This window comes from Neoarius graeffei, chromosome 15, assembly GCF_027579695.1.
Source record: "Neoarius graeffei isolate fNeoGra1 chromosome 15, fNeoGra1.pri, whole genome shotgun sequence".
In the NCBI taxonomy this organism is placed as follows: Eukaryota; Metazoa; Chordata; class Actinopteri; order Siluriformes; family Ariidae; genus Neoarius; species Neoarius graeffei.
The window spans coordinates 11,636,272-11,660,663 of NC_083583.1; the positions used below are offsets into that span (position 1 = coordinate 11,636,272).

General features: G+C 40.8%; 1 protein-coding gene across 2 annotated transcripts in view; it reads left to right on the top strand.

The window, feature by feature from the left end:
- Nucleotides 1-24,392, top strand: part of sptbn1 (spectrin, beta, non-erythrocytic 1) — a 237,292-nt gene that overhangs the window by 116,329 nt on the left and 96,571 nt on the right. For both annotated transcript variants that reach the window (XM_060940853.1, XM_060940854.1), the window contains one exon: nucleotides 18,285-18,436. In XM_060940853.1, the coding sequence (XP_060796836.1) occupies nucleotides 18,285-18,436 (152 nt within the window). The remainder of the gene's footprint in view (nucleotides 1-18,284; nucleotides 18,437-24,392) is intronic.

Genomic DNA, 24,392 nt, shown 5'->3' on the forward strand with positions numbered 1-24,392 from the left:
AGAAATGGTTCAGTTACTTGTTTATTTAAAAGAAAAGCTGTATACAAAAGTGAATGCAATGCAGTGGTTCATACAAAACAGCGAGAGTGCTGCTTGTTCTAGTCATGTGGTTGTGACGTCATCGTAAACAAATCCGTTCTACTCATCCAGACGACTTTGCAACGGCGCCGTTGCCAGATTTTTCCACTCTGGAACCCGTTCTCAAAAAATATCGTTTTGGGGCACCCAAAACGCCGGTGCCATGTGGACGCCAGGCTGAAATGATAAACAATTTTATCAGATTCACCTGAATCCGTTGCCGTGTGGACAGGGCCTTATATGACATGCTCCTGTATGGCAGTCCAGCCTAGTAGAAAAACTTTTCAAACAAATTTGAGTCTAATTAATTACAGTTGAGTGTGCAGTTACATCACAATCATAATCCAGGAACCTGACCCACAGTGCCGCATTCCTCACAAAACTGCAGTGTTCCCACTGAGACGTCGTCCTTCTCTCATTTATATTCTTTGAGAAGTGAGTGCCAAGGTTTCTCGCTGTGGGAGCGGCAGGCTTGCCAGGTTTAATATGGAAAGCGCTTATACAAGTTTAACATGAGTCTGTCTAGTGACTTGTGAAAAACACAAACGTGTACATATTTAGTCTGGTATTTTAGAGAAATGTGAATTGTTTGAGTATATGCATATATCCTGTCTGACTCGAGTCAAATCTTTTGTTCCAAATGTACAGGCAAATTCTCTTTTTGTGTTGCTTTCTGTGTTCAACTAATTTCATACCTGTATACACACAAAGGTCAGAAAAAAAACCAAAGAGAACACGCTAAACATGGTTCTGTGACCTCACTGATCTCTGTCACGTATTTAACACACATGACGTCTGAGGAATTTCGTTCTGCGGAGCTTCACACCACAGGATGCGGATAAAAGGAAGTCATCTCTGGACTGCACACACACACACACACACACACACTACAACCCCGATTCCAAAAAAGTTGGGACAAAGTACAAATTGTAAATAGAAATGGAATGCAATAATTTACAAATTTCAAAAACTGATATTGTATTCACAATAGAACATAGACAACATATCAAATGTCGAAAGTGAGACATTTTGAAATTTCATGCCAAATATTGGCTCATTTGAAATTTCATGACAGCAACACATGAAGGTCGCGACAAAATTCTTCCCCAGCCGTACAGTTACAGTGCACCGTGATCACTTCTCCGTCTTGTTTAACTAAGATCCAGGTCTTTAAAGGGGTTTCTGATGATCTTTGTGAATGATTTACCTGAGAGATAAGAGCCAACACAAGCCAACTGTTGTTTGTTTACACTTCAACTTGCAGCGCTTCGTTGTAAAGATGTGAACAAAAAGCTTACATGGGCAAAAACAATCCAGGATTCATTGGGCAGCGACTTGATAGCGAGGTCCTTTACCCAGCCACGTACAAAAAAGTTGTAAGCCTCCATACTCTTCCACGCTTTCATCTGTTTTGCGGTGTAGAAGGACGTCTGCAACACCAGATAGTTCGAGATGTCGGGGAACTCGACTGAAGGGTAGTTTTCGAGATCGTATGACAAATCCTTCTTTCCCAGACTGTAGGGGTCGATTCCATTGCACATAGCAATCTTCTGAATATATCTAAAGCCAGCAGTGGCTTCTAGATTACAAGCGTACTCTGATAACTTATCGCTAGTTGTTTGCACTACGGCAGCTATTTTGGTTTGTTAGACCACCAGCTGTTTTACCGGAAGTGAAATCGCTAAAAAAAAGTCACGTGACTGAAACCCAAGAATAGAGGACTATATAGTGAGCTCATTGGTAAAATGAGAAAACACTTTCGGACACTACTCTGCCGCGCTGTTATTTATGTCATTACTGTCGCACAATTAAAACATGCCAGATCAGTCGGTGAGTGGGTTTTCAAAATAATAAATCCATATTATACTGAGCGTATTTCCCACAGTAATAAATACAAAGTACTTTGTGTCTGCTGCATCTTTCAGTTCTTTTAAATCAAGGCTGAATACTTTTCTTCTTTGCCGCTGCCTTTTATTACAACCCCGATTCCAAAAAAGTTGGGACAAAGTACAAATTGTAAATAAAAACGGAATGCAATAATTTACAAATCTCAAAAACTGATATTGTATTCACAACAGAACATAGACAACATATCAAATGTCGAAAGTGAGACATTTTGAAATTTCATGCCAAATATTGGCTCATTTGAAATTTCATGACAACAACACATCTCAAAAAAGTTGGGACAGGGGCAATAAGAGGCTGGAAAAGTTAAAGGTACAAAAAAGGAACAGCTGGAGGACCAAATTGCAACTCATTAGGTCAATTGGCAATAGGTCATTAACATGACTGGGTATAAAAAGAGCATCTTGGAGTGGCAGCGGCTCTCAGAAGTAAAGATGGGAAGAGGATCACCAATCCCCCTAATTCTGCGCCGACAAATAGTGGAGCAATATCAGAAAGGAGTTCGACAGTGTAAAATTGCAAAGAGTTTGAACATATCAGCTACAGTGCATAATATCATCAAAAGATTCAGAGAATCTGGAAGAATCTCTGTGCGTAAGGGTCAAGGCCGGAAAACCATACTGGGTGCCTGTGATCTTCGGGCCCTTAGACGGCACTGCATCACATACAGGCATGCTTCTGTATTGGAAATCACAAAATGGGCTCAGGAATATTTCCAGAGAACATTATCTGTGAACACAATTCACCGTGCCATCCACCACTGCCAGCTAAAACTCTATAGTTCAAAGAAGAAGCCGTATCTAAACACGATCCAGAAGCGCAGACGTCTTCTCTGGGCCAAGGCTCATTTAAAATGGACTGTGGCAAAGTGGAAAACTGTTCTGTGGTCAGACGAATCAAAATTTGAAGTTCTTTATGGAAATCAGGGACGCCGTGTCATTCGGACTAAAGAGGAGAAGGACGACCCAAGTTGTTATCAGCGCGCAGTTCAGAAGCCATCTCTGATGGTATGGGGTTGCATTAGTGCGTGTGGCATGGGCAGCTTACACATCTGGAAAGACACCATCAATGCTGAAAGGTATATCCAGGTTCTAGAGCAACATATGCTCCCATCCAGACGACGTCTCTTTCAGGGAAGACCTTGCATTGTCCAACATGACAATGCCAAACCACATACTGCATCAATTACAGCATCATGGCTGCGTAGAAGAAGGGTCCGGGTACTGAACTGACCAGCCTGCAGTCCAGATCTTTCACCCATAGAAAACATTTGGCGCATCATAAAACGGAAGATACGACAAAAAAGACCTAAGACAGTTGAGCAACTAGAATCCTACATTAGACAAGAATGGGTTAACATTCCTATCCCTAAACTTGAGCAACTTGTCTCCTCAGTCCCCAGACGTTTACAGACTGTTGTAAAGAGAAAAGGGGATGTCTCACAGTGGTAAACATGGCCTTGTCCCAACTTTTTTGAGATGTGTTGTTGTCATGAAATTTAAAATCACCTAATTTTTCTCTTTAAATGATACATTTTCTCAGTTTAAACATTTGATATGTCATCTATGTTCTATTCTGAATAATATATGGAATTTTGAAACTTCCACATCATTGCATTCCGTTTTTATTTACAATTTGTACTTTGTCCCAACTTTTTTGGAATCAGGGTTGTACACAAACACACACTCCTCCTTCTTTCTGCCTTGCATTTCAATTGGCATGGTCTTCACTTTTTGTGTGTGTGTGTGTGTTAAACCCATCCAAGGATTTTGGGTGTGGTTTGTGTGGTGGATGTTAAAGTCAATAAATCAATAAACTTTGTCGCCATTATAGCCATGCTGAGACGTCGGTGTCCAACTTGTTTTGTTCTGTAACCTTTTGTTCTCAGAGTCAATACCCAAAAGCTGACCCAAAATGATCACGAAAGGTCGTCATGATGAAAATTCTTGGTTCCATGTAATTAATTACACACGGATTTTTTACAGGGATGAAATCTGTTTTATCAGTTCCATACACTGCTAATCAAAACGTTCTGAACCCCTGGAGTTCCGTCTGTTTTATTACAGACCTACAGACCAAATAAAATGATACAGAATTACAAATGGAAAGCTAAATCTTATGAACTGCTTGCTCTTTAAAGACTCGTAGACAGCACAAGTTTTAACTATTTAACAGTTATTCCACGAAATCGAGTCGTACATGAGCTGATAGCCGATGAGGCGCGTAGCACCGAGTTGGCTATAAGCCATGTACGACGAGATTGAATGGAATAACTGTTTTATTCGATCCACATTCACTGGATTTTGAGAAACGGAGCATTTTTGTTTTCATTTTTGGCAAATTCAATAAATAAAAACTTTTATACAAAACGTCTGACAAAATCATTTCCGTTTAGCGGACACGTGACAAATTGCATACGTGTAGTAGCAATTTGTGCAAAATGCTAAAATAATAATTTTTTTTTTTCCCTGTTCATGCATTTTTTTTATTCGTATACAATACAATTATACAAAACAATCACAATACAACTACACAAAAAAACAGAATTCAAACACAACACCGAATTTAAAATTGAGTGAAAAACCAAAATTAACAATGAGGAATAATGTGTATATGGAGATGTCCGTGTGTGTGTGTGTGTGTGTGTATATATATAAGGAGTAGTACTGACTTACTGTTGGACCGGGGAGATGGAGGCTAGATCGCAGAGAAGGAGGGTTTCAAAGGAAATGAGGATTATCTTTATGTAGGATAATAATAAGAGACATACAACCGCTATCAATATAAGCACCTCATGCAATAAAATACTGCTAGTAGCGCTGACTATCGCCAAGAAAACAATCCTCATGAACTGGAAATCAAGGAATACTGTACACATCACTCATTGGAAAAATTTATTAACGGATTATATATCATTGGACAATATATCCACTCCAAACTTAAACAACACTCAGGATACACCCTCCCTTTGGACACCCTTCATCACCTTCTTACAGTTACACTACCGTTCAAAAGTTTGGGGTCACTTTGAAATGTCCTTATTTTTGAAAGAAAAGCACTGTTCTTTTCAATGAAGATCACTTTAAACTAATCAGAAATCCACTCTATCCATTGCTAATGTGGTAAATGACTATTCTAGCTGCAAATGTCTGGTTTTTGGTGCAATATCTCCATAGGTGTATAGAGGCCCATTTCCAGCAACTCTCACTCCAGTGTTCTAATGGTACAATGTGTTTGCTCATTGCCTCAGAAGGCTAATGGATGATTAGAAAACCCTTGTACAATCATGTTAGCACAGCTGAAAACAGTTTAGCTCTTTAGAGAAGATATAAAACTGACCTTCCTTTGAGCAGATTGAGGCCCTGTCCACACGGCAACGGATTCAGGTGAATCTGATAAAATTGTTTATCGTTTCGGCCTGGCGTCCACACGGCACCGGCGTTTTGGGTGCCCCAAAACGATATTTTTTGAGAATGGGTTCCAGAGTGGAAAAATCTGGCAACGGCGCCGTTGCGAAGTCGTCTGGATGAGTAAAACGGATTTGTTTACGATGACGTCACAACCGCATGACTAGAACAAGCAGCACTCTCGCTGTTTTGTATGAACCACTGCATTGCATTCACTTTTGTATACAGCTTTTCTTTTAAATAAACAAGTAACTGAACCATTTCTTGAATTTCTTTTTTTATTGGATAAGACTGCTTTTCAAAATGTTCACACACAATATAAAAAGTTATCTAAATTATATAAAAATGTTTTTCAAAATGTTCACACAGAATAAGAAAATTAAGTTATATAAAACTATGCACACTAATAAAACTAATTTGTACACACAGAAGGCACGATTTCCTCGCGTAGTCGCAGCCATCTTCTTCTTGTTGTTGTGTGCTTGTTCCTGTGAGTGCTTCATGCCGGGTAGAGGAAGGGGTTTATGCACATGCGTACTACTTCTATTGTTCTGGTGTCTCCGATGGGACCGTCTTACAGCGCACGTAGAGGTGTGGCATGTGTATTGCATCGTTTTCAGCAAGCGTTGCGTTGCCATATGTACCTGATAGTTTACTGATCCGTTGCCCATGTGGACGCGATATTTTTTTTATAAAATCTTGTTGCCGTTGTCATGTGGATGTAGCCTGAGTTTCTGGAGCATCACATTTGTGGGGTCGATTAAATGCTCAAAATGGCCAGAAAAATGTCTTGACTATATTTTCTATTCATTTTACAACTTATGGTGGTCAATAAAAGTGTGACTTTTCATGGAAAACACAAAATTGTCTGGGTGACCCCAAACTTTTGAACGGTAGTGTATGACCTGACTCTCTGTGCCTGAGATCCAACTCACAACTTTACATCCACATGTAAATAGCTATATATAATAGGGCGGCGGATGGTAGCTGGAACAATTATTTTTACTATTATTATTTTTTGTATATATAGACTCTCCCTCTCCCCTCCCTTTTTAAAGTTTATTTATTTTTGTTTAAAGTTATTTATTTATTTATTTATTTATTTATTTATTTTCCTCTCCTTTCCTCCCTTCTCTTTCTCTTTGCCTCTCTCTACTTCACTCATCCCTGTTCTGCCTGGGCCCCATGGGTGGCTCGGGCGCCCCGGTCCTGTCGGGTTGCCATGTGGGACCGGTGTTGGTCGGTGTTGTGGGGTATTCATGGGTTCTGGGCCCCCGCTGTGCACTCGCCCTTTGCGTGCACACATACCTCTTCCTGGCAATACGCAACACGCCTTATTCTCTTTTAAATGCACTACACATTAGATTGCATACATCATACATCTACCAATAACAAGAACAACAAATAGACTAGGGCAAGCGAGGCGTGCATGCAGATGCCTCTGCAGGTGTTTCACTGCACGCCTTGCTTCTTTTAATGCTAACACAATTTAGAGGAGGCATATATCTATGAGTACGCAGGGTTGCGGCGTGCAGGGGGAAATCTGGGCAGAGACTCACCCTGCGCGCACACTTCTTTTAATGCAATACATTAGGGAAAGCCCACAATATAGCCATTTACATTCTTACATAGGACAAATATGGCGTGTTGCGTGATGGTCTGGAGTCGAGGTGTGGTGGTGGTGGTGGTGGTGGTGGGGGGGGGGGGTGCTGGGGGCCATGGGCCGGTTAGCACGCAGGGCCTTCCCTCTGCCGTCTCATTGCGGTATATCTTGTGTGGGGGCAGGACGACACCGTGGTCATACTTGGGTGCCCAGGCAATCTGTATAATCAGTCAGTTAATCAAATTATTCCTATTCTCATCCCTATTCTTATTCCTCTTATTATTATCCTATAATAATTCTTGAAAAATAAAAAAAGACACGTTCTTCCCATTACATACTTTTACTCCATATTTTGTTGCTTTTTTTTTTGTATTTTTGTGGTTTTGTTTTTGAGTAGAGTTTTTATTTGGTCCTCGGTTGGTTCAGCAACACGCTCAGCCATTTTGTTTTTCTCTACTCACGGTAACAAAAACAAAAATGGGAATACAATGCAAAATGAGCACCACAGGACCAAGGCTGACCAGAAGTCATAGACATGTATACAGGGAATACATAATAAATGACTAAAAACAGAGATGTCCACAAGCGCCGGTGACCAGCGGTTTTCTCCACCTACACAGATGGTCTGCACCGGCTACTCGATCCCAGAAAAAAAACAACTTGCTTTTCAATGTTCAAGCGAGTTATATCATCTCTGCTGCCCATAATTTGCTGCAAATCCAATGAAATTGTCTTCAATTCAGGACTAGCATGACCAGAAGCGACGCTATATTAGTTGACTGATTCTCGCACTCTGATTGGCTGAGCCGGATCACATGACCACGCCCTAACAGAAGACTTAGCAGATGACGGTAAAGACATAGTTGGTTGTTGCAGACAATTTAACTAGGTTTTCACAAAATATTTTATAATGTAATAATGTAATTTACATGTGCACCAAATAAGCTCACCATGTAGTTATGTTGCAGAGTCAGGCAGTGTACTACAGAGGGGAACTGAGAAAGCCAAGCACACACACATCTGGAGGGAAATGTCATACATATTTTGCAAGTATTTTACAGGGTAAGGGTTAGTAATTGATTAGCCGAGAATGCACCAGAAGGCATGTACATTTCACAATTTTCTGGGGGGGGGGCATGCCCCCAGACCCCCCAAGCATTTGTGTGCCTTTGGCAAATTCCAGAGCAACCTACTACCTTTTTTATTTATTTATTTATTTATTTATTTATTTTTAGCCAGCTACTTCAGATTTTCTGGAGAGCCCTGTTAAAAAAAAGAAAAACAAAACTGGAGACTCGACATTGTATATTGACTAATTCTCAACTTTGTCAAGAATCCAGATGGCTTGCTACTGGTTTTTTTGGGGGGTTTTTTGGCTTCCAAATTAACTGCGGGATCGAGATGTCATTTGCTTGACACTGCTAAAAATAGGTTTGCGATTGCAGACAACAGAACATGCTTCAGCTAAATATCACAGTGATTGCAAGAGTGACTGTAAAAAGTGAGGTGAACTCAGAGGACCTCAATCTCCCACAAAAGAGTCTCGAATAAGAATAGTTAAAGAGTGGGGAGGAGTTGGGGAGTGGTGGGTGTGTAAACTTTTGTCACTAGTAGACAAAGAGATGGGAATTTATAGGATGTTATCTAGGAAGAAGGTGGAGCTTCAGATACTGTTTTCCTCCAAAATTTCACTTTATTTCATAATCCAGTACCATTTTTCACCTTCATATCCTTTTCTTCAGAAGAATCGGATTCCAGAGCATTTCCGCCACTGGTGCTCTCTTTGGAGATAAAGCAATATTTACCATGTGGGAGGAGTTTAAAAGAACAAAGTCATGTTTATTGTGAAAGGATCCTAACAGCTCAGCGGGGTGGATTTTAATGGTGGAGCGTTGGAGAGAGAGCGATGTGTTTACCTAAGGGTAGGACCAGATGCTGGCGCATTCCTGTGGCCTTCCCTGGGGTTGGGGACGGGGGCTGAGGGAGGAACACTGCCGCCATTGTTCCCTTACCCACAATCCCATGGGGGCTCCACAAGCATCAGCACTGGTGTTATCGGTTTACAGTAAAGCCCCAGTGTAGAGCGTTCACACTGAATCTGGGGAACAGAGTGAAATCTAAGACAAGGGAAGGGAAGGGTGGGTGATGATGAGGATGAGACGTTGTTATGGTGATGCATTCTCTCGGAAATAATCAAAGATGGGGTGGTGTGGTGAAGCAGAGTTACTGTTACCATCTCAGAGTTGGTTATTTACCAGGAACAGTAGGCTACACAATGAAATGGTTTGTTCCTTTTATAGTACAACAGTTTGCCAGTACAGTTCGAACCCAGCGGCCAGCAAGGGCCTTTCTGTGTGTTTACATGTTCTCCCCGTGTCGCCGTGGGTTTCCTCTGGGTGCTCCCCTCCACAATCCAATGACATGCAGTTAGGTTGACGTGGGGCAGCCTTGGGCTGAGGTGCCCTTGAGCAAGGTACCTGACCCCTGACTGCTCCCCGGGCGCTCTGATGTGGCTGCCCACTGCTCTGAGTGTGTGCATGTGTTCACTGCTTCAGATGGGTTAAATGCAAAGGATGAATTTCACTGTGCTTGAAGTGTGCATGTGATGAATAAAGGTTTCTTAGTAGCTATAACCAGTCGTTCCTTTACTGGCATCTCTTTAAAGTTAATAAGGCAAAAAGATGTAGTGTCATGCTGCCAGAAAATGTGAAGTCCAGAGGGTTTGTCTCTGACCATTACAGAGTGCTGACACTGAATAATCCTTCCATACATCTTCTACTTCTTCTTCTTTTGGCTCCTCCCATTAGGGGTTGCCACAGCAGACCATCCAATTTCTGATCCGCATATATAACTTGGCAGAGGTTTTTTACACCGGATACCCTTCCTGATGCAACCTTCCCTAATCTATCCAGGCTTGGGACCAGCACTAAGTATGCACTGGCTTGTCCAACCCTAGTAGCTGGGTATTTTTACCTAATCTGCATGTCTTGGAACTATGGGGGAAACTGGAGCACCCAGAATCCTTCCATACATGCTACCATAGTTGTCCCTGATTCATTTGTTACTGTAGAAATGTATAAAAATTAATGTAAAACTATGAGGGTGGTGCAGTGGTTAGCACTGTTGCGTCATAGCAAGAAGGTTCTGGGTTTGAATCTCGCAGTCAACCGGGGCCTTTCTGTGTGGAGTTTGCATGGTCTTGTCATGCCTGTGTAGGTTTCTTCCATGTGCTCCGGTTTCCTCCTACAGTCCAAAGACATGTGGATGAGGTCAACACACTAAGGCCCTGTCCACACGGCAATGGATTCAGGTGAATCTGATAAAATTGTTTATCGTTTCAGCCTGGCGTCCACACGGCACCGGCGTTTTGGGTGCCCCACAACGATATTTTTTGAGAACGGTTTCCAGAGTGGAAAAATCTGGCAACGGCGCCGTTGCGAAGTCGTCTGGATGAGTAGAACGGATTTGTTTACGATGACGTCACAACCACATGACTAGAACAAGCAGCGCTCTCGCTGTTTTGTATGAACCACTGCATTGCATTCACTTTTGTATACAGCTTTTCTTTTAAATAAACAAGTAACTGAACCATTTCTTGAATTTCTTTATTTTTTATTGGATAAGACTGCTTTTCAAAATGTTCACACACAATAAGAAAATTAAGTTATATAAAACTATGCACACTAATAAAACTAATTTGTACACGCAGAAGGCACGATTTCCTCGCGTAGTCGCAGCCATCTTCTTCTTGTTGTGTGTTTGTTCCTGACAGTGCTTCACACCGGGTAGAGGAAGGGGTTTATGCGCATGCGTTTACTTCTTCTATTGTTCTGGTGTCTCCGATGGGACCGTCTTACAGCGCCCCTAGTGGTGTGGCATGTGTATTGCATCGTTTTCAGCAAGCGTTGCGTTGCCATATGGACCTGATATTTTACTGATCTGTTGCCCATGTGGACGCGATATTTTTTTTAATAAAATCTCGTTGTCGTGTGGATGTAGCCTAATTTGCCCATATGGTTGTTTGTCTTGGTGTACCCTGCCTCTTGCCCGGAGTCAGCTGGGATTGGCTCTGGCTCACCCGTGACCCTGACAGATATGTGGTATAGATAATCAATGAATAACCCTGTCAGAGCTCACTATAAAAAATGAATCAATTTCTGACCAGTCAGATTCGAGAATTCAAAAGTGCTGTGATAAAAACAACATTATTAAGCAACGAAAGATTACAGAATGTTTTTAGCTCAATATGGTGTTTTGCCAAAAGCCAAAACAGGCTTTGAACTGTTTTTGCTGTTTTGTCTAGTACATATCTTGTTGTCAAATATCAGGAAAACCTCAATAACCTGACACACATTGTGTTGTCTGAAAAGGCACCATGATATTTCCATTTGTACCACATCGCCCACCCCTGGTCACGCGCCTGCTGTAGATGTCAGTGCTGTTTAACTTGGCAGCAGCAGGACGAGAGACCTGGTGTATCTCTGATTCTGTATTCTGATGATGATGCAGAACAGAACACATCAGTGCCTGGAAGGTTGTGGTTTTCCACAATCATATTAATATGCTGGTGCCTTAATTCATCAGCTCAACTTTATTGTAGTGTAGCACATCAGGACTTTGTCAGTCTTCTTCTTCTTATTATTATTATTATTATTGTAATATTAGTCGCAGTTCATTATTTCTTGGTGTGTGTGAAAGTAGAGAGATGCGCGCGCACACACACACACACACACACACACACACACACACACACACACACACACACACACACACACACACACACTGCCTGGTTGGTAATGCAGGTCCTTCTGGAGGGCATTGGAGCATGTGGAACATATGCATGATCAGCGTTTTGCAGCATGTGTGTGTGTTTCAGTTTACAGCTTCCCTATAGCATATCTCTGGCCCACATATCTTGATTACTTCATATTCTATATGCTTCTGGGTCCATGTGGGCGAAAGCCAGTAATAACTATAATGTACCACATGCGCGCACACACACACACACACACACACACACACACTAACATTATTAATCATAAGGCCAAACCTCTGCTTCTGCATTATTATTATTATTATTATTCTCATCTCATCTCATTATCTCTAGCCGCTTTATCCTTCTACAGGGTCGCAGGCAAGCTGGAGCCTATCCCAGCTGACTACGGGCAAAAGGCAGGGTACACCCTGGACAAGTCGCCAGGTCATCACAGGGCTGACACATAGACACAGACAACCATTCACACTCACATTCACACCTACGCTCAATTTAGAGTCACCAGTTAACCTAACCTGCATGTCTTTGGACTGTGGGGGAAACCGGAGCAAACCCACGTGGACACGGGGAGAACATGCAAACTCCGCACAGAAAGGCCCTCGCCGGCCACGGGGCTCGAACCCGGACCTTCTTGCTGTGAGGTGACAGCGCTAACCACTACACCACCGTGCCGCCCTATTATTATTATTATTATTATTATTATTATTATTATTTCAGCTAAAATTATCATTATTAGTATAATAAATAATTGTTACCTTTATTAATCTATTGTTTTATCATATAAAAATGCATATATACGATATAAAATATGGCCTTAATAAAAGCTTTATTTATTATTATGACAATTTGTACTCTGTGTAGCTGAATGGAGAGCATATTAACTGATTTTATATATTATACACACTACCGTTCAAAAGTTTGGGGTCACCCAGACCATTTTGTGTTTTCCATGAAAAGTCACACTTTTATTTACCACCATAAGTTGTAAAATGAATAGAAGATAGAGTCAAGACATTTTTCTGGCCATTTTGAGCATTTAATCGACCCCACAAATGTGATGCTCCAGAAACTCAGGCTACATCCACATGACAACGGCAACGAGATTTTATAAAAAAAATATCGCGTCCACATGGGCAACGGATCAGTAAAATATCAGGTACGTATGGCAATGCAACGCTTGCTGAAAACAATGCAATACACATGCCACACCTCTACGTGCGCTGTAAGACGGTCCCATCGGAGACACCAGAACAATAGAAGAAGTAGGACGCATGCGGATAAACCCCTTCTTCTACCCGGCATGAAGTACTCACAGGAACAAACACACAACAACAAGAAGAAGATGGCTGCGACTACGCGAGGAAATCGTGGACGCCAGGCCAAAACGATAAACAATTTTATCAGATTCACCTGAATCCGTTGCCATGTGGACAGGGCCTCAATCTGCTCAAAGGAAGGTCAGTTTTATAGCTTCTCTAAAGAGCTCAACTGTTTTCAGCTGTGCTAACATGATTGTACAAGGGTTTTCTAATCATCCATTAGCCTTCTGAGGCAATGAGCAAACACATTGTACCATTAGAACACTGGAGTGAGAGTTGCTGGAAATGGGCCTCTATACACCTATGGAGATATTGCACCAAAAACCAGACATTTGCAGCTAGAATAGTCATTTACCACATTAGCAATGTATAGAGTGCATTTCTGATTAAAGTGATCTTCAATGAAAAGAACAGGGCTTTTCTTTCAAAAATAAGGACATTTCAAAGTGACCCCAAACTTTTGAACGGTAGTGTGTGTGTGTGTGTGTGTGTGATGTGATATATATATATATATATATATATATATATATATATATATATATATATATATATATATATGTGTGTGTGTGATTCCACGCTTATGGGTACTGAAATGGGGACATGAACTTATTTTTAAAAATTCACCTAAAACCATTTCTTTTTTATGATGAATGATATGAATGATATGTTAAAAGATAACTTTAATTTTCTGAGATGTAATAAAAACATATTTATATGCCAAAGTCAGAACGTAACAGAAGTGTTGTGGACATATAGATTCTCAATTTTAACAATGTAGAATTACTTTTTGAAATATAGGAAGGTGATGTTTTAGCAAATATAATTAATAAACATGTGTAGTAGAATAAACATACACATTCTTTCAATAAGATTAACATGGTATATAGCGAGATTGTAATTAATTTGTAACAGACGCGAGATGGACAATCGTAACAGAAGTAATGTAACAGACATCATTTTGGAACTCATAGGCTTGACTTTGGCATATAAATATGTTTTTATTACATCTCAGAAAATTAAAGTTATCTTTTAACATATCAAATTAAAATTAAAGTTATCTTTTAACATATCATTCATTAAAGATTACATGTTTTGTGACCTGATGGTAAAAAAAGAAATGGTTTTAGGTGAATTTTTAAAAATAAGTTCATGTCCCCATTTCAGTACCCATAAGCGTGGAATCACTCATATATATATATATATATATATATATATATATATATATATATATATATATATATTTTTTTTTTTTTTTTAATTGGTACAAAATACTATTCTGTGTATTTGAATGAAGAGTATATATTTTTAAATGTAAAATGTATTTATTTATTTATTTATTCTTTCTGTATTCTCTTTTAGGTGTTTTTTCTTTCTTTTTTTTTTTTGAAAGGCTTATTTTATCCTCAGCTGTCATCCCTCTGTTTAGCTCCGTGCTCTCTGTCCACTCTCTCTGGCAGATGTGCTCTTCCTGTGTTTGCTGGTTTTCTATTGTTTGGGGCCGGGCTGTGGGTTACGATGACCCCTTTCACCCTTTCTGTGTTCAGATTCTCATTCTGTCTCTGTTTGGACTGCTGGGGGGGTCAAGGAGAGCCATAGTCATCCTGTCTTCTTTTGATTGTCGGGGGTCGTGTCAGGAAAGAGGCTAATGTTGGGGGGAGAACAATCAAATGAGATGCTTACGTGTGTGCAGGGACGAGGAATGCAATAACAGGAAAATTGGGTGGATTATAAACAAACTCTCCTTTGAATGCATGCATGTGCACGGCGAGGCCAGAGGTGTGGTGGGACAGCTGTCTGCTAGTTTTATGTGACAAAGATATAAAGTGGTGAAAGCATTGTTTATTGGAGAGCAGATGCGAAGGAAAACACACTGATTTGGTTTAGCATCTGGCTGGTTAGAGCTATTCTTATTTCCACAGGTTAGAAAAAAAGACCAAACCCAAATCTAAATAAAGAAGTACCAACATTTATGGTTGAACCATTTACAGTTTTTGCTTCCTTGCTTTGATGATACAGGGGATTAAACAGATTGAACTAGAAGGGCACTCGTTAGAGTGCATACCTCTGCCAAGCCACATATTAGAATATCCAGATGTTTACTGTGTTTACATACAGTACATATCCAGATTTACATCAAAATAGAATCAATTGTTCCTTGGCCCATGGCCCACATTTCCTCCAAATTTCATCAAAATCTGTTCACTACTTTTTGAGTTACAGTACGTTGGGAACAGGCAAAAGCATCCTGGAGCCACAAACATATCTGGATCGTGAATCCACATACATTTTTGGATTTACATCAAAATCTAATCATTTGTTCCTTGTCCCATGGCCCACCTTTCCTCCAAATTTCATCCAAATCCGTTCACTACTTTTTGAATTACATTGGGAAAAGAGAAAAAACATCCTGGAGCCATATATATATATATATATATATATATATATATATATATACTGTATACGAATTTGCATCAAAATCTAATCCATTGTTCCTTGTCCCATGGCCCACCTTTCCTCCAAATTTCATCCAAATCCATTCACTTCTTTTTGAGTTACACTGGGAACAAACAAACAAATGGAGATGAAAACATAACCCCATCCAACAAATTTGACATAGGTAACAATCACAAATAAAATCTGCCTGGTATAAAAGCTAATTCACTGAAGGAGAAAAGATCTAGGATGTGAAACAGGCATTTGTTTCCGTTTCTGCGTTTATCTAGATGAACTTTGACGTTGAATTCAGAAACCTTTGTCTTGAGAGCCAACATAAACCAGGTTTTCTGGACTGTGGGTTCTCTGTTGGTAAACCTTTGGTGCACCAATATGCACAAGGATTTTTGTGGTAAAATTCTTCAGCAAACATGTTTCATTTTTCTAAAACAAAAATAAACAAATAACAAGCCACACCTAGTCCTTCATTAATATTTATAGCATTTGGTCGACGGCCTTGTCCAGAGTGAGTAACAGAAATGCTTTGTAGTAGTCTCCTTCAAAAAAACAAGAATAGTATCGAGCTCAAGCGCTGTTCGAGGGGAATTAATACCACCAGTTGGTACTGCAACCTCTAGTCAAAGGGTTGTTGTTGTTTTTTTTTTTTTTAAATTATTATTAGTAGTACTTGTTTACTTGCTTAGATATGTAGACGTTTGGTTATTGTTGCTATCTAGCATCTGGAAACTGCAGGCTAGATGACATAATAGATCAGTTTTCAGGATCAGGAAGAAGCCAACAGTAAAGTTTAGAAGGCTAACACATACATTATGTGGAGGGAGCCATGGCCTAAAGGTTAGAGAAGCAACTTGACCAAAAGGTCACTGGTTCGATTCCCTGGACCAGCAGGAATGGCTGAAGTGCCCTTAAGCAAGGCACCTAACCCCCAACAGCTCCAGGTATGTTGTACATCGCTCAGGATAAGAGCGTCTGCTAAATGCCATTAATGTAATGTAATTACGTTAAATTATTCCATCAAAAAGAAATACTAAGGTCCAGTGATGGTGCTTTCAGCTTTTAGCTAGCTTTCTCAAATGACATGTATGCTAATGTGGTACAAACAGCATAGCATAACACGAGCTTCATGGCCATGCTTTTCGGATCAACCTAATGAACTTTTTAAGCCATGGCCTAAAGGTTAGAGAAGTAGCTTGACCAAAAGGTCACTGGTTCAATTCCCTGGACCAGCAGGAATGGCTGAAGTGCCCTTGAGCAAGGCACCTAACCCCCAACAACTCTGGGTATGTTGTATGTTGCTCTGGATAAGAGTTAAAGTCAAGAATTGAGTCATAAACACTCATCTTACTAACTAACTAGCTAATGAAATTACTCATCTTTCACTTTTTTTTAATTTACTCTGTCAAGATAGAGTGATCCATAGTGGGATGGGAAATGAGGGAAACAGACAAGGGCCAAAACCGAGAAGTACATATAGATGACTTGCAACCACGTGATCAAAATGTGCTACGTCATGAGCGTCTGCCATGATGGTGGATATACAAAGCAATTCGGATGGCAGCTGCTGAAAGCGTGTCTGTAAACAATGCTGTTTTCTCAGTATTACCATGATTTGAACGATCAAGCGAAGATTCAATACAAAGAGAAGATAGGCATATGTGGTTTTGACCCATATTATTTAAAAAAGTCAGACTTTTCTGAACATAAGACGCTTCTACCGACCATCGAGTACCCAGATATATCACGTTCTATCTGGTTGGGCTGCCGAAGAATCAAGTCCGACCTTGGACGAAACGTAGCCCATTTTCTGACTGGGAGCCCAGTCTGGATTGTTCCTATCATATAATTTTGCTGGCGCTCCTAGAAGCGAAATGCTAATACACGTGTTAAAATTATAACGACGACCGAGTGAACTACGACAAGTAAACGCTCATTTTATAGCAAATTTCTAGCAACACGAAATAAAATTCTTCCATGATATTATCGAGAAAGCGTTTGAATCTCACCTGAGATAAAATGATCACTGCAAACACGAGCTGTTTTGGTTTTAGCCTCTGTTAGATCAGCCCTGCCGATGTTGTTCAGCCGTGCTCGTCTCCTCTCCGTACTAAGCCTCAGAGTTTCCTCGGCCTCTTTCCGAATCACGGACGGAATTCTAAAAAATTGGAACGTGCCACGGTCACGAGTACTGTTGTGACCACAACCATATACAACACAAAGATACGGCCAAGCTAAAAGAACGCTTAAAGCAGTGGAAAAACAAATAAAGTAGCGCACACGTGACTATGGACTATGTTTTGTATGGAATGTCGCTTGACCCCACATTGGCATATCCACCAACATGGCCGACATCCAGGTTTCTATTTTGCTTTGACGTCACTTGCAAGTCAAGGATTGACATAATGATCATGGAAAACTCTGATATACAACAATAATACTGAAATCACGATGATACTGAAACCAGAGTATAAATAAACAAACTAATCAGGAGCTAATACAAAACCCAGCAGAACAGGTGCCTAAAATCAGGGAAGAAACTGGACCAAAACAAAAGCACATGGCACAAGGAGGAGACCGTGACCGTGACCAATATCTATATAATGTGCTTAAAACCTTAAGGAAATAGTAGATAGAAAAAAAGGAAGAAAAAATTGCCCAGTTAATCAATTTCAAATGTTTGGAAACATCTACAATATGACCAACACCAGACTTCTATTTCTAACGTTCTTCTTCCCCCCCTCCTGTAGATGAACGTGAGGCAGTGCAGAAGAAAACCTTCACAAAATGGGTCAACTCCCACCTGGCACGGGTCTCCTGCCGCATTACAGACCTGTACATGGACCTACGGGATGGACGCATGCTTATCAAGCTCCTGGAGGTGCTCTCTGGAGAGAAGCTGGTGAGTTTCCTTTGAACTCCAACGTCTTGCTGAAACACAACGTACTTAGTCTAATACTCTTAATACCATAATCACGAATAGATTTAAAACTGAGCTCCAGGGCAAGAGCGGAACAAAGCGGTGAGAAAGTTGTGATGTCGTTTTGATCTGGTTGTGATTTGCTTAGCTTCTGACACACTGACATCTGCTCAAAGAGAGTTAAGCTCTGGGCTTCCAAATAAGCGGTGTCATGAAAGGAAAGGCGGCCATTAGGAGTTCTCGGGGGGGGGGATGCTGGTGCCTTCACTTTCACCCCAGATGATTAACGAGAGTACATGCGTCATCTAATTACACACAGCATAATATCCTGCCTTTAGACACTGATAGAGTAGCTATTCAGAGCAGTAATGAACAATGAGCTGAGATAGTCATCAAGGAAGCGAGGTTTGTCATGAATGCTGCATGAAATCCGTATCCTCAGGTCCGATTTGAATCCAGAACCAAGGCTCATTGCTGGGTCTTGGAACAACAACAACAAAAAGTAACATTTTTCTTTCTTTATTTTATTGTGCACACTTCAATACACAATTTCATTAAAACTATAGAAACAAATTCAATTCAAAATGCATTCTCTAAGGAATAAAACGCTTGAGGGACGTGTTGTTCAAGGAAATTTTCCCTTAATTGTACAAGAGCGATTTACTGACAATGACGCATCATATTTTTATCCATTTATAGTTACTTTTAGTGCTGTGAAACATCCATGAAACAAGATACTTCTTTTATAGCAGCTATAAACAGTCTGACTCATCCGTCCTGAAGATGTTCCCTCACTCCCATACAGCAGTCAGCTATAACATTATGACCACGAAGAGGTGAAGCGATAATACTGATTATCTCATTACTGGGATATATGAGGCAGCAAGAGAACAGAGAGTTCTCAAAGTTGATGTGTTGGAAGCAGGAAAAATGGGCAAGCATAAAGGCCAATTTATGCTGACAACCCAGTCCTCGCAGATGGCGTCTGCGAAGCCCCCCCCTTCGCAGACGCTCTGCGCACACCTCCCAAAAATTGTGACCACCGCAGACAGCCAAGAGGGCTCTGATTGGTCCAGACAAGAGGGCTCTGATTGGTCCACTCTACATCCGCTGTACACGCACTTCCGCTTCCCTACATTCCCGGTTTGGTTTGTTTTCACGACCGCCATTTTTAAAAACACAAGCGAAGATGGAGCAGCACGAAGAGCGGTTGATCGAGGAAGTGAGGAAGTACGGACATCTATACGACTCCAGTTCTAGTCATTATAAGGACAGCGAGGATAAACACTCCACTAACCACACCCACCAACTACTCCTAGCGATTTCGCGACTTTGCGCCCCCTTGTGTTGTGGCGGTGAATAACATCGCGCATGCCTATTACTCCCCGCTCAACGATAAATTACAACTGTCTGCGAAAAGCTATCTGCGAAAGCCTTGTCGCAAGAGCATGCAGAGGCCTTAAGGATCTGAACAACTTTGACAAATTGTGATGGCTAGATAACCGGGTCTGAGCATCTCCAAAGTGGCACATCTTGTGGGGTGTTCCCAGTATGCAGTGGTTAGTACCTACCAAAAATGGTCCAAGGATCCAAAGGACAACCAGTGAACTGGCGACAGGGTCATGGGTGTCTAAGGCTCATTCATTCGCATGGGGCATGAAGGCTGGCTCATATGATCCAATCCCACAGAAGAGCTACTGGAGCACAAACTGCTGAAAAAGTTAATGGTGACACCTTTCTGTTTTAGCCAGCGTTAACTTTTTCAGCAGTTTGTGCTACAGGAGCTCTTCTGTGGGATTGGATCATATGGGCTAGCCTTTGTGCTCCAGGCGAATCAGTGAGCCTTCGACACCCATGACCCTGTCGCTGGTTCACCAGTTTTCCTTTGGATCCTTGGACCACTTTTGTTTGGTACTAACCACTGCATACCGGGAACACCCTACAAGATGTGCCATTTTGGAGACGCTCAGACCCGGTTATCTAGCCATCACAATTTGTTAAAGTCGCTCAGATCCTTAAGCTTGCCCATTTTTCCTGCTTCCAACACATCAACTTCAAGAACTGACTGTTCTCTTTCTTGCTGCCTAATATATCCCACCTCTTGATAGCTGCCACTGTAATGAGATATTGAACAGTTATTCCATGAAATCGAGTTGTACATGAGCTGATAGCTGACAAGGCACATAGCACCGAGTTGGCTATAAGCCATGTATGACGAAATTGAGTGGAATAACTGTTTTATTCTACCCACATTCACTGGATTTTGAGAAACATAGCATTTTGGTTTTCATTTTTGGCAAATTCGATCAATAAAAACTTTATACAAAACGTCCGACAAAATCTTTTCCGCTTAGAATAAAAAAAACAAAAAAAAAATGACGAAATGACAGGAGCAATTTGTGAAAAATGCTTTAAGCCTAGGTCACAACCGGACGTACGATTTTTTGGCCGTGTGATTTTTGGCATTTCCCAAATCGCTGCGTTTTTTTTGTTCGTGGAGAAAGACGCACGTTGGCCGTAAGTTTGTCTTGCAACCTGAAAAAACCATAAGCGCCCGTAGAGTTTGTTTGACATGACAAAGAACCTCTGCGGCCGGTCTGCGGCCAGTCTACGGCTCGAAAATCAGCACGTCACATGCGCGCCCTCCGTGTGTTTTTTGCATGTAGACCGGCCGTAGGAGCACGTACGGCCGGTTGTGACCGAGGCTATAGTAATAATTCTTTTTAAAAAATGTTCTTACCACCAAATACTTTCCATATTTTGTTGCTTTTTTTGTATTTTTTGGGGTTTTGTTTTCGAGTAGAGTTTTTATTTCATCCTTGGTTGGTTCAGCAACATGATCCGCCATTTTGTTTTTCTCTACTCATGGTATATGAGCTGATATCCTAGTCGTAGAGTAGCCAATCAGAGTGCACGATTGCTCATATCCAGTGAATGTGGATAGAACAATCAATGTTATTCACTTCACCTGTCAGTGGTTTTAATGTTATAGCTGATCGGTGTATACAGTATATACACCGGCACGGTGGTGTAGTGGTTAGCACTGTCGCCTCACAGCAAGAAGGTTCCGGGTTCGAGCCTCACGGCCGACAGGGGCCTTTCTGTGTGGAATTTGCATGTTGTCCGCGTGGGTTTCCTCCGGGTGCTCCGGTTTCCCCCACAGTTTAAAGACATGCAGATTCGGTACAACGGGGCCACTGTAATTGGCGCAAGCTGTTGTGGTTTCCCATGCCATGATGTGTGTGTATATATATATATATATATATGAGTGATTCCACAATTATGGGGACATGAACTTATTTTTAAAAATTCACCTAAAACCATTTCTTTTTTTTACCATCAGGTCACAAAACATGTAATCTTTAATGAATGATATGTTAAAAGATAACTTTAATTTTCTGAGATGTAATAAAAACATATTTATATGCCAAAGTCAGAACGTAACAGAAGTGTTGTGGACATATATATTCTCAATTTTAGCAATGTAGAATTACTTTTTGAAACATAGGAAGGTGATGTTTTAGCAAATATAATTAATAAACATGTGTAGTAGAATAAACATACACATTCTTTCAATAAGATTAACATGGTATATAGCTAGATTGTAATTCATTTGTAACAGACGCGAGATAGACAATCGTAACAGAAGTAATGTAACAGACATCATTTTGGAACTCATAGGCTTGACTTTGGCATATAAATATGTTTTTATTACATCTCAGAAAATTAAAGTTATCTTTTAACATATCATTCATTAAAGATTACATGTTTTGTGACCTGATGGTAAAAAAAGAAATGGTTTTAGGTGAATAAGTTCATGTCCCCATTTCAGTACCCATAAGCATGGAATCACTCATATATATATATATATATATATATATATATATATATATATATATATATAAAGCTTCCTATGGCAAAAGCTAAATAAATTATAAATTAAATTATAAAAATTAAATAAATTATAAATTAAATTAGGGCGGCACGGTGGTGTAGTGGTTAGCGCTGTCGCCTCACAGCAAGAAGGTCCGGGTTCGAGCCCCGTGGCCGGCGAGGGCCTTTCTGTGCAGAGTTTGCATGTTCTCCCCGTGTCCGCGTGGGTTTCCTCCGGGTGCTCCGGTTTCCCCCACAGTCCAAAGACATGCAGGTTAGGTTAACTGGTGACTCTAAATTGAGCGTAGGTGTGAATGTGAGTGTGAATGGTTGTCTGTGTCTATGTGTCAGCCCTGTGATGACCTGGCGACTTGTCCAGGGTGTACCCCGCCTTTCGCCCGTAGTCAGCTGGGATAGGCTCCAGCTTGCCTGCGACCCTGTAGAACAGGATAAAGCGGCTAGAGATAATGAGATGAGATGAGATAAATTAAATTATAAAATTATAAATTTATCCTACTGTGTTTTAACCAAAATGTCACTGAAGTTTCTTATCTAGTAAAGAACGTGTTGATTAATTTTCTTTAAGAGCAGCTCTGAAAATAATGCAGCTGCTAATCACAGGTTCATTCTAATACATTATCGTTTCTATAGTAACAAACTACACAAGGACTTGAATGGCGGACACTGTACAGGAACATATTTCACACATAAGTTATAACTAATCATATGCTGAGGTCTTCCATTAAAATTTAAATGTCTGTAATGTCAGCGCTCTGTAACAGTCAGAGGTAAAGCTGTAAGACTCGGTATGGTTACAGTAGCACAGATGCGAAGTGCTGTTTAGATGAAGAATTTCTCCATCTGAGATGATTCACGTTATCTCTTGTTAGCTGTTGGCCTTGAAATCGGACACTATTGGACACGCAGCAAAGCTAAGAGGATTGGAGTTAATGTGTTACTTTGACTTAGTCAATGCACTATCTTTTTCTGTTTTGAAATGAGAGAACAAGGACTCAGTTCTTCTGTCAAGTTTTACAATCATTGAACATCTTAAAGAAAGAGGACATTTTCTTTAAAATAAGAATGACTATAAGTTAATAAGTTAAACTTAACTTTTAAGTTAAGAAATAATCAGGCATCACTGTTTGAGGTTCATTTTTCACCAATAAATTTGCATGGGAGAAAAAAAGAGGTTTTAAAAAGTAACCTTTTTTTGTTTTGTTTTTTTCAAAAAAATAGAGATGGAGGCTACATTTTCTAGCAAATATGCATGAATGATCGTCTTCATTTACAAGTTGAATCACTGGCATGTTCTTCCTTAACCAGGAAAACTATCATGATAAATTATACAATACAATTTTATTACTGGGCGGCACGGTGGTGTAGTGGTTTAGCCTGGCTAACGCGACTTCAAAGCTCTCCGAGCATTTGGTCTGGCCAAGATATTAAGCCCAACCATTTCCCAGAGCCCGTGGTTGACCCGCCTCCCTGAAATGCCTCAGTTTGCTACTGGTCGAAGCCAGAAAAGGCTGTGACGAAGCTTAAACCAATCACATCACTCTTTCCTCTGACGTATGTGACGCGACAGGGCTAACTGGTAGATTAAACTCTTACCGAAGCCGGTGGGGAGCAAGGCGAAAACGTCCTTCCTTTCAATAAATACCTCCAGGGCTGCTCTTTGCTCCGTTTTCAATGAGAACTTCCCGTTGAATGCTTTCAATACAGCATCTACCGCTGTGTTAAAGGCTTGCCGCTGCTCCATGTTCGTGATGTGAATGAAGCGCTTCTGGCATAGATTCTGTAAACAATCTATGGCTTCCGGTCGCAGTTCTACTACGTCACTGCCTTGAACACGCCTCTACCCAGGGCCGTTGGAGATGCTCAAAGTTGATTGGTTCCCGATTTTTCGGGAGCTTGGAAATGCTGTAGATAGCCTGCCTGGCCAGACTAAGCTCGGAACAGGCCCTTGTGTTGCATCACGCTTAGGATGGGCGGGCCCAGGCTAGTAGTGGTTAGCACTGTCGCCTCACAGCAAGAAGGTCCGGATTCGAGCCCCGTGGCCGGC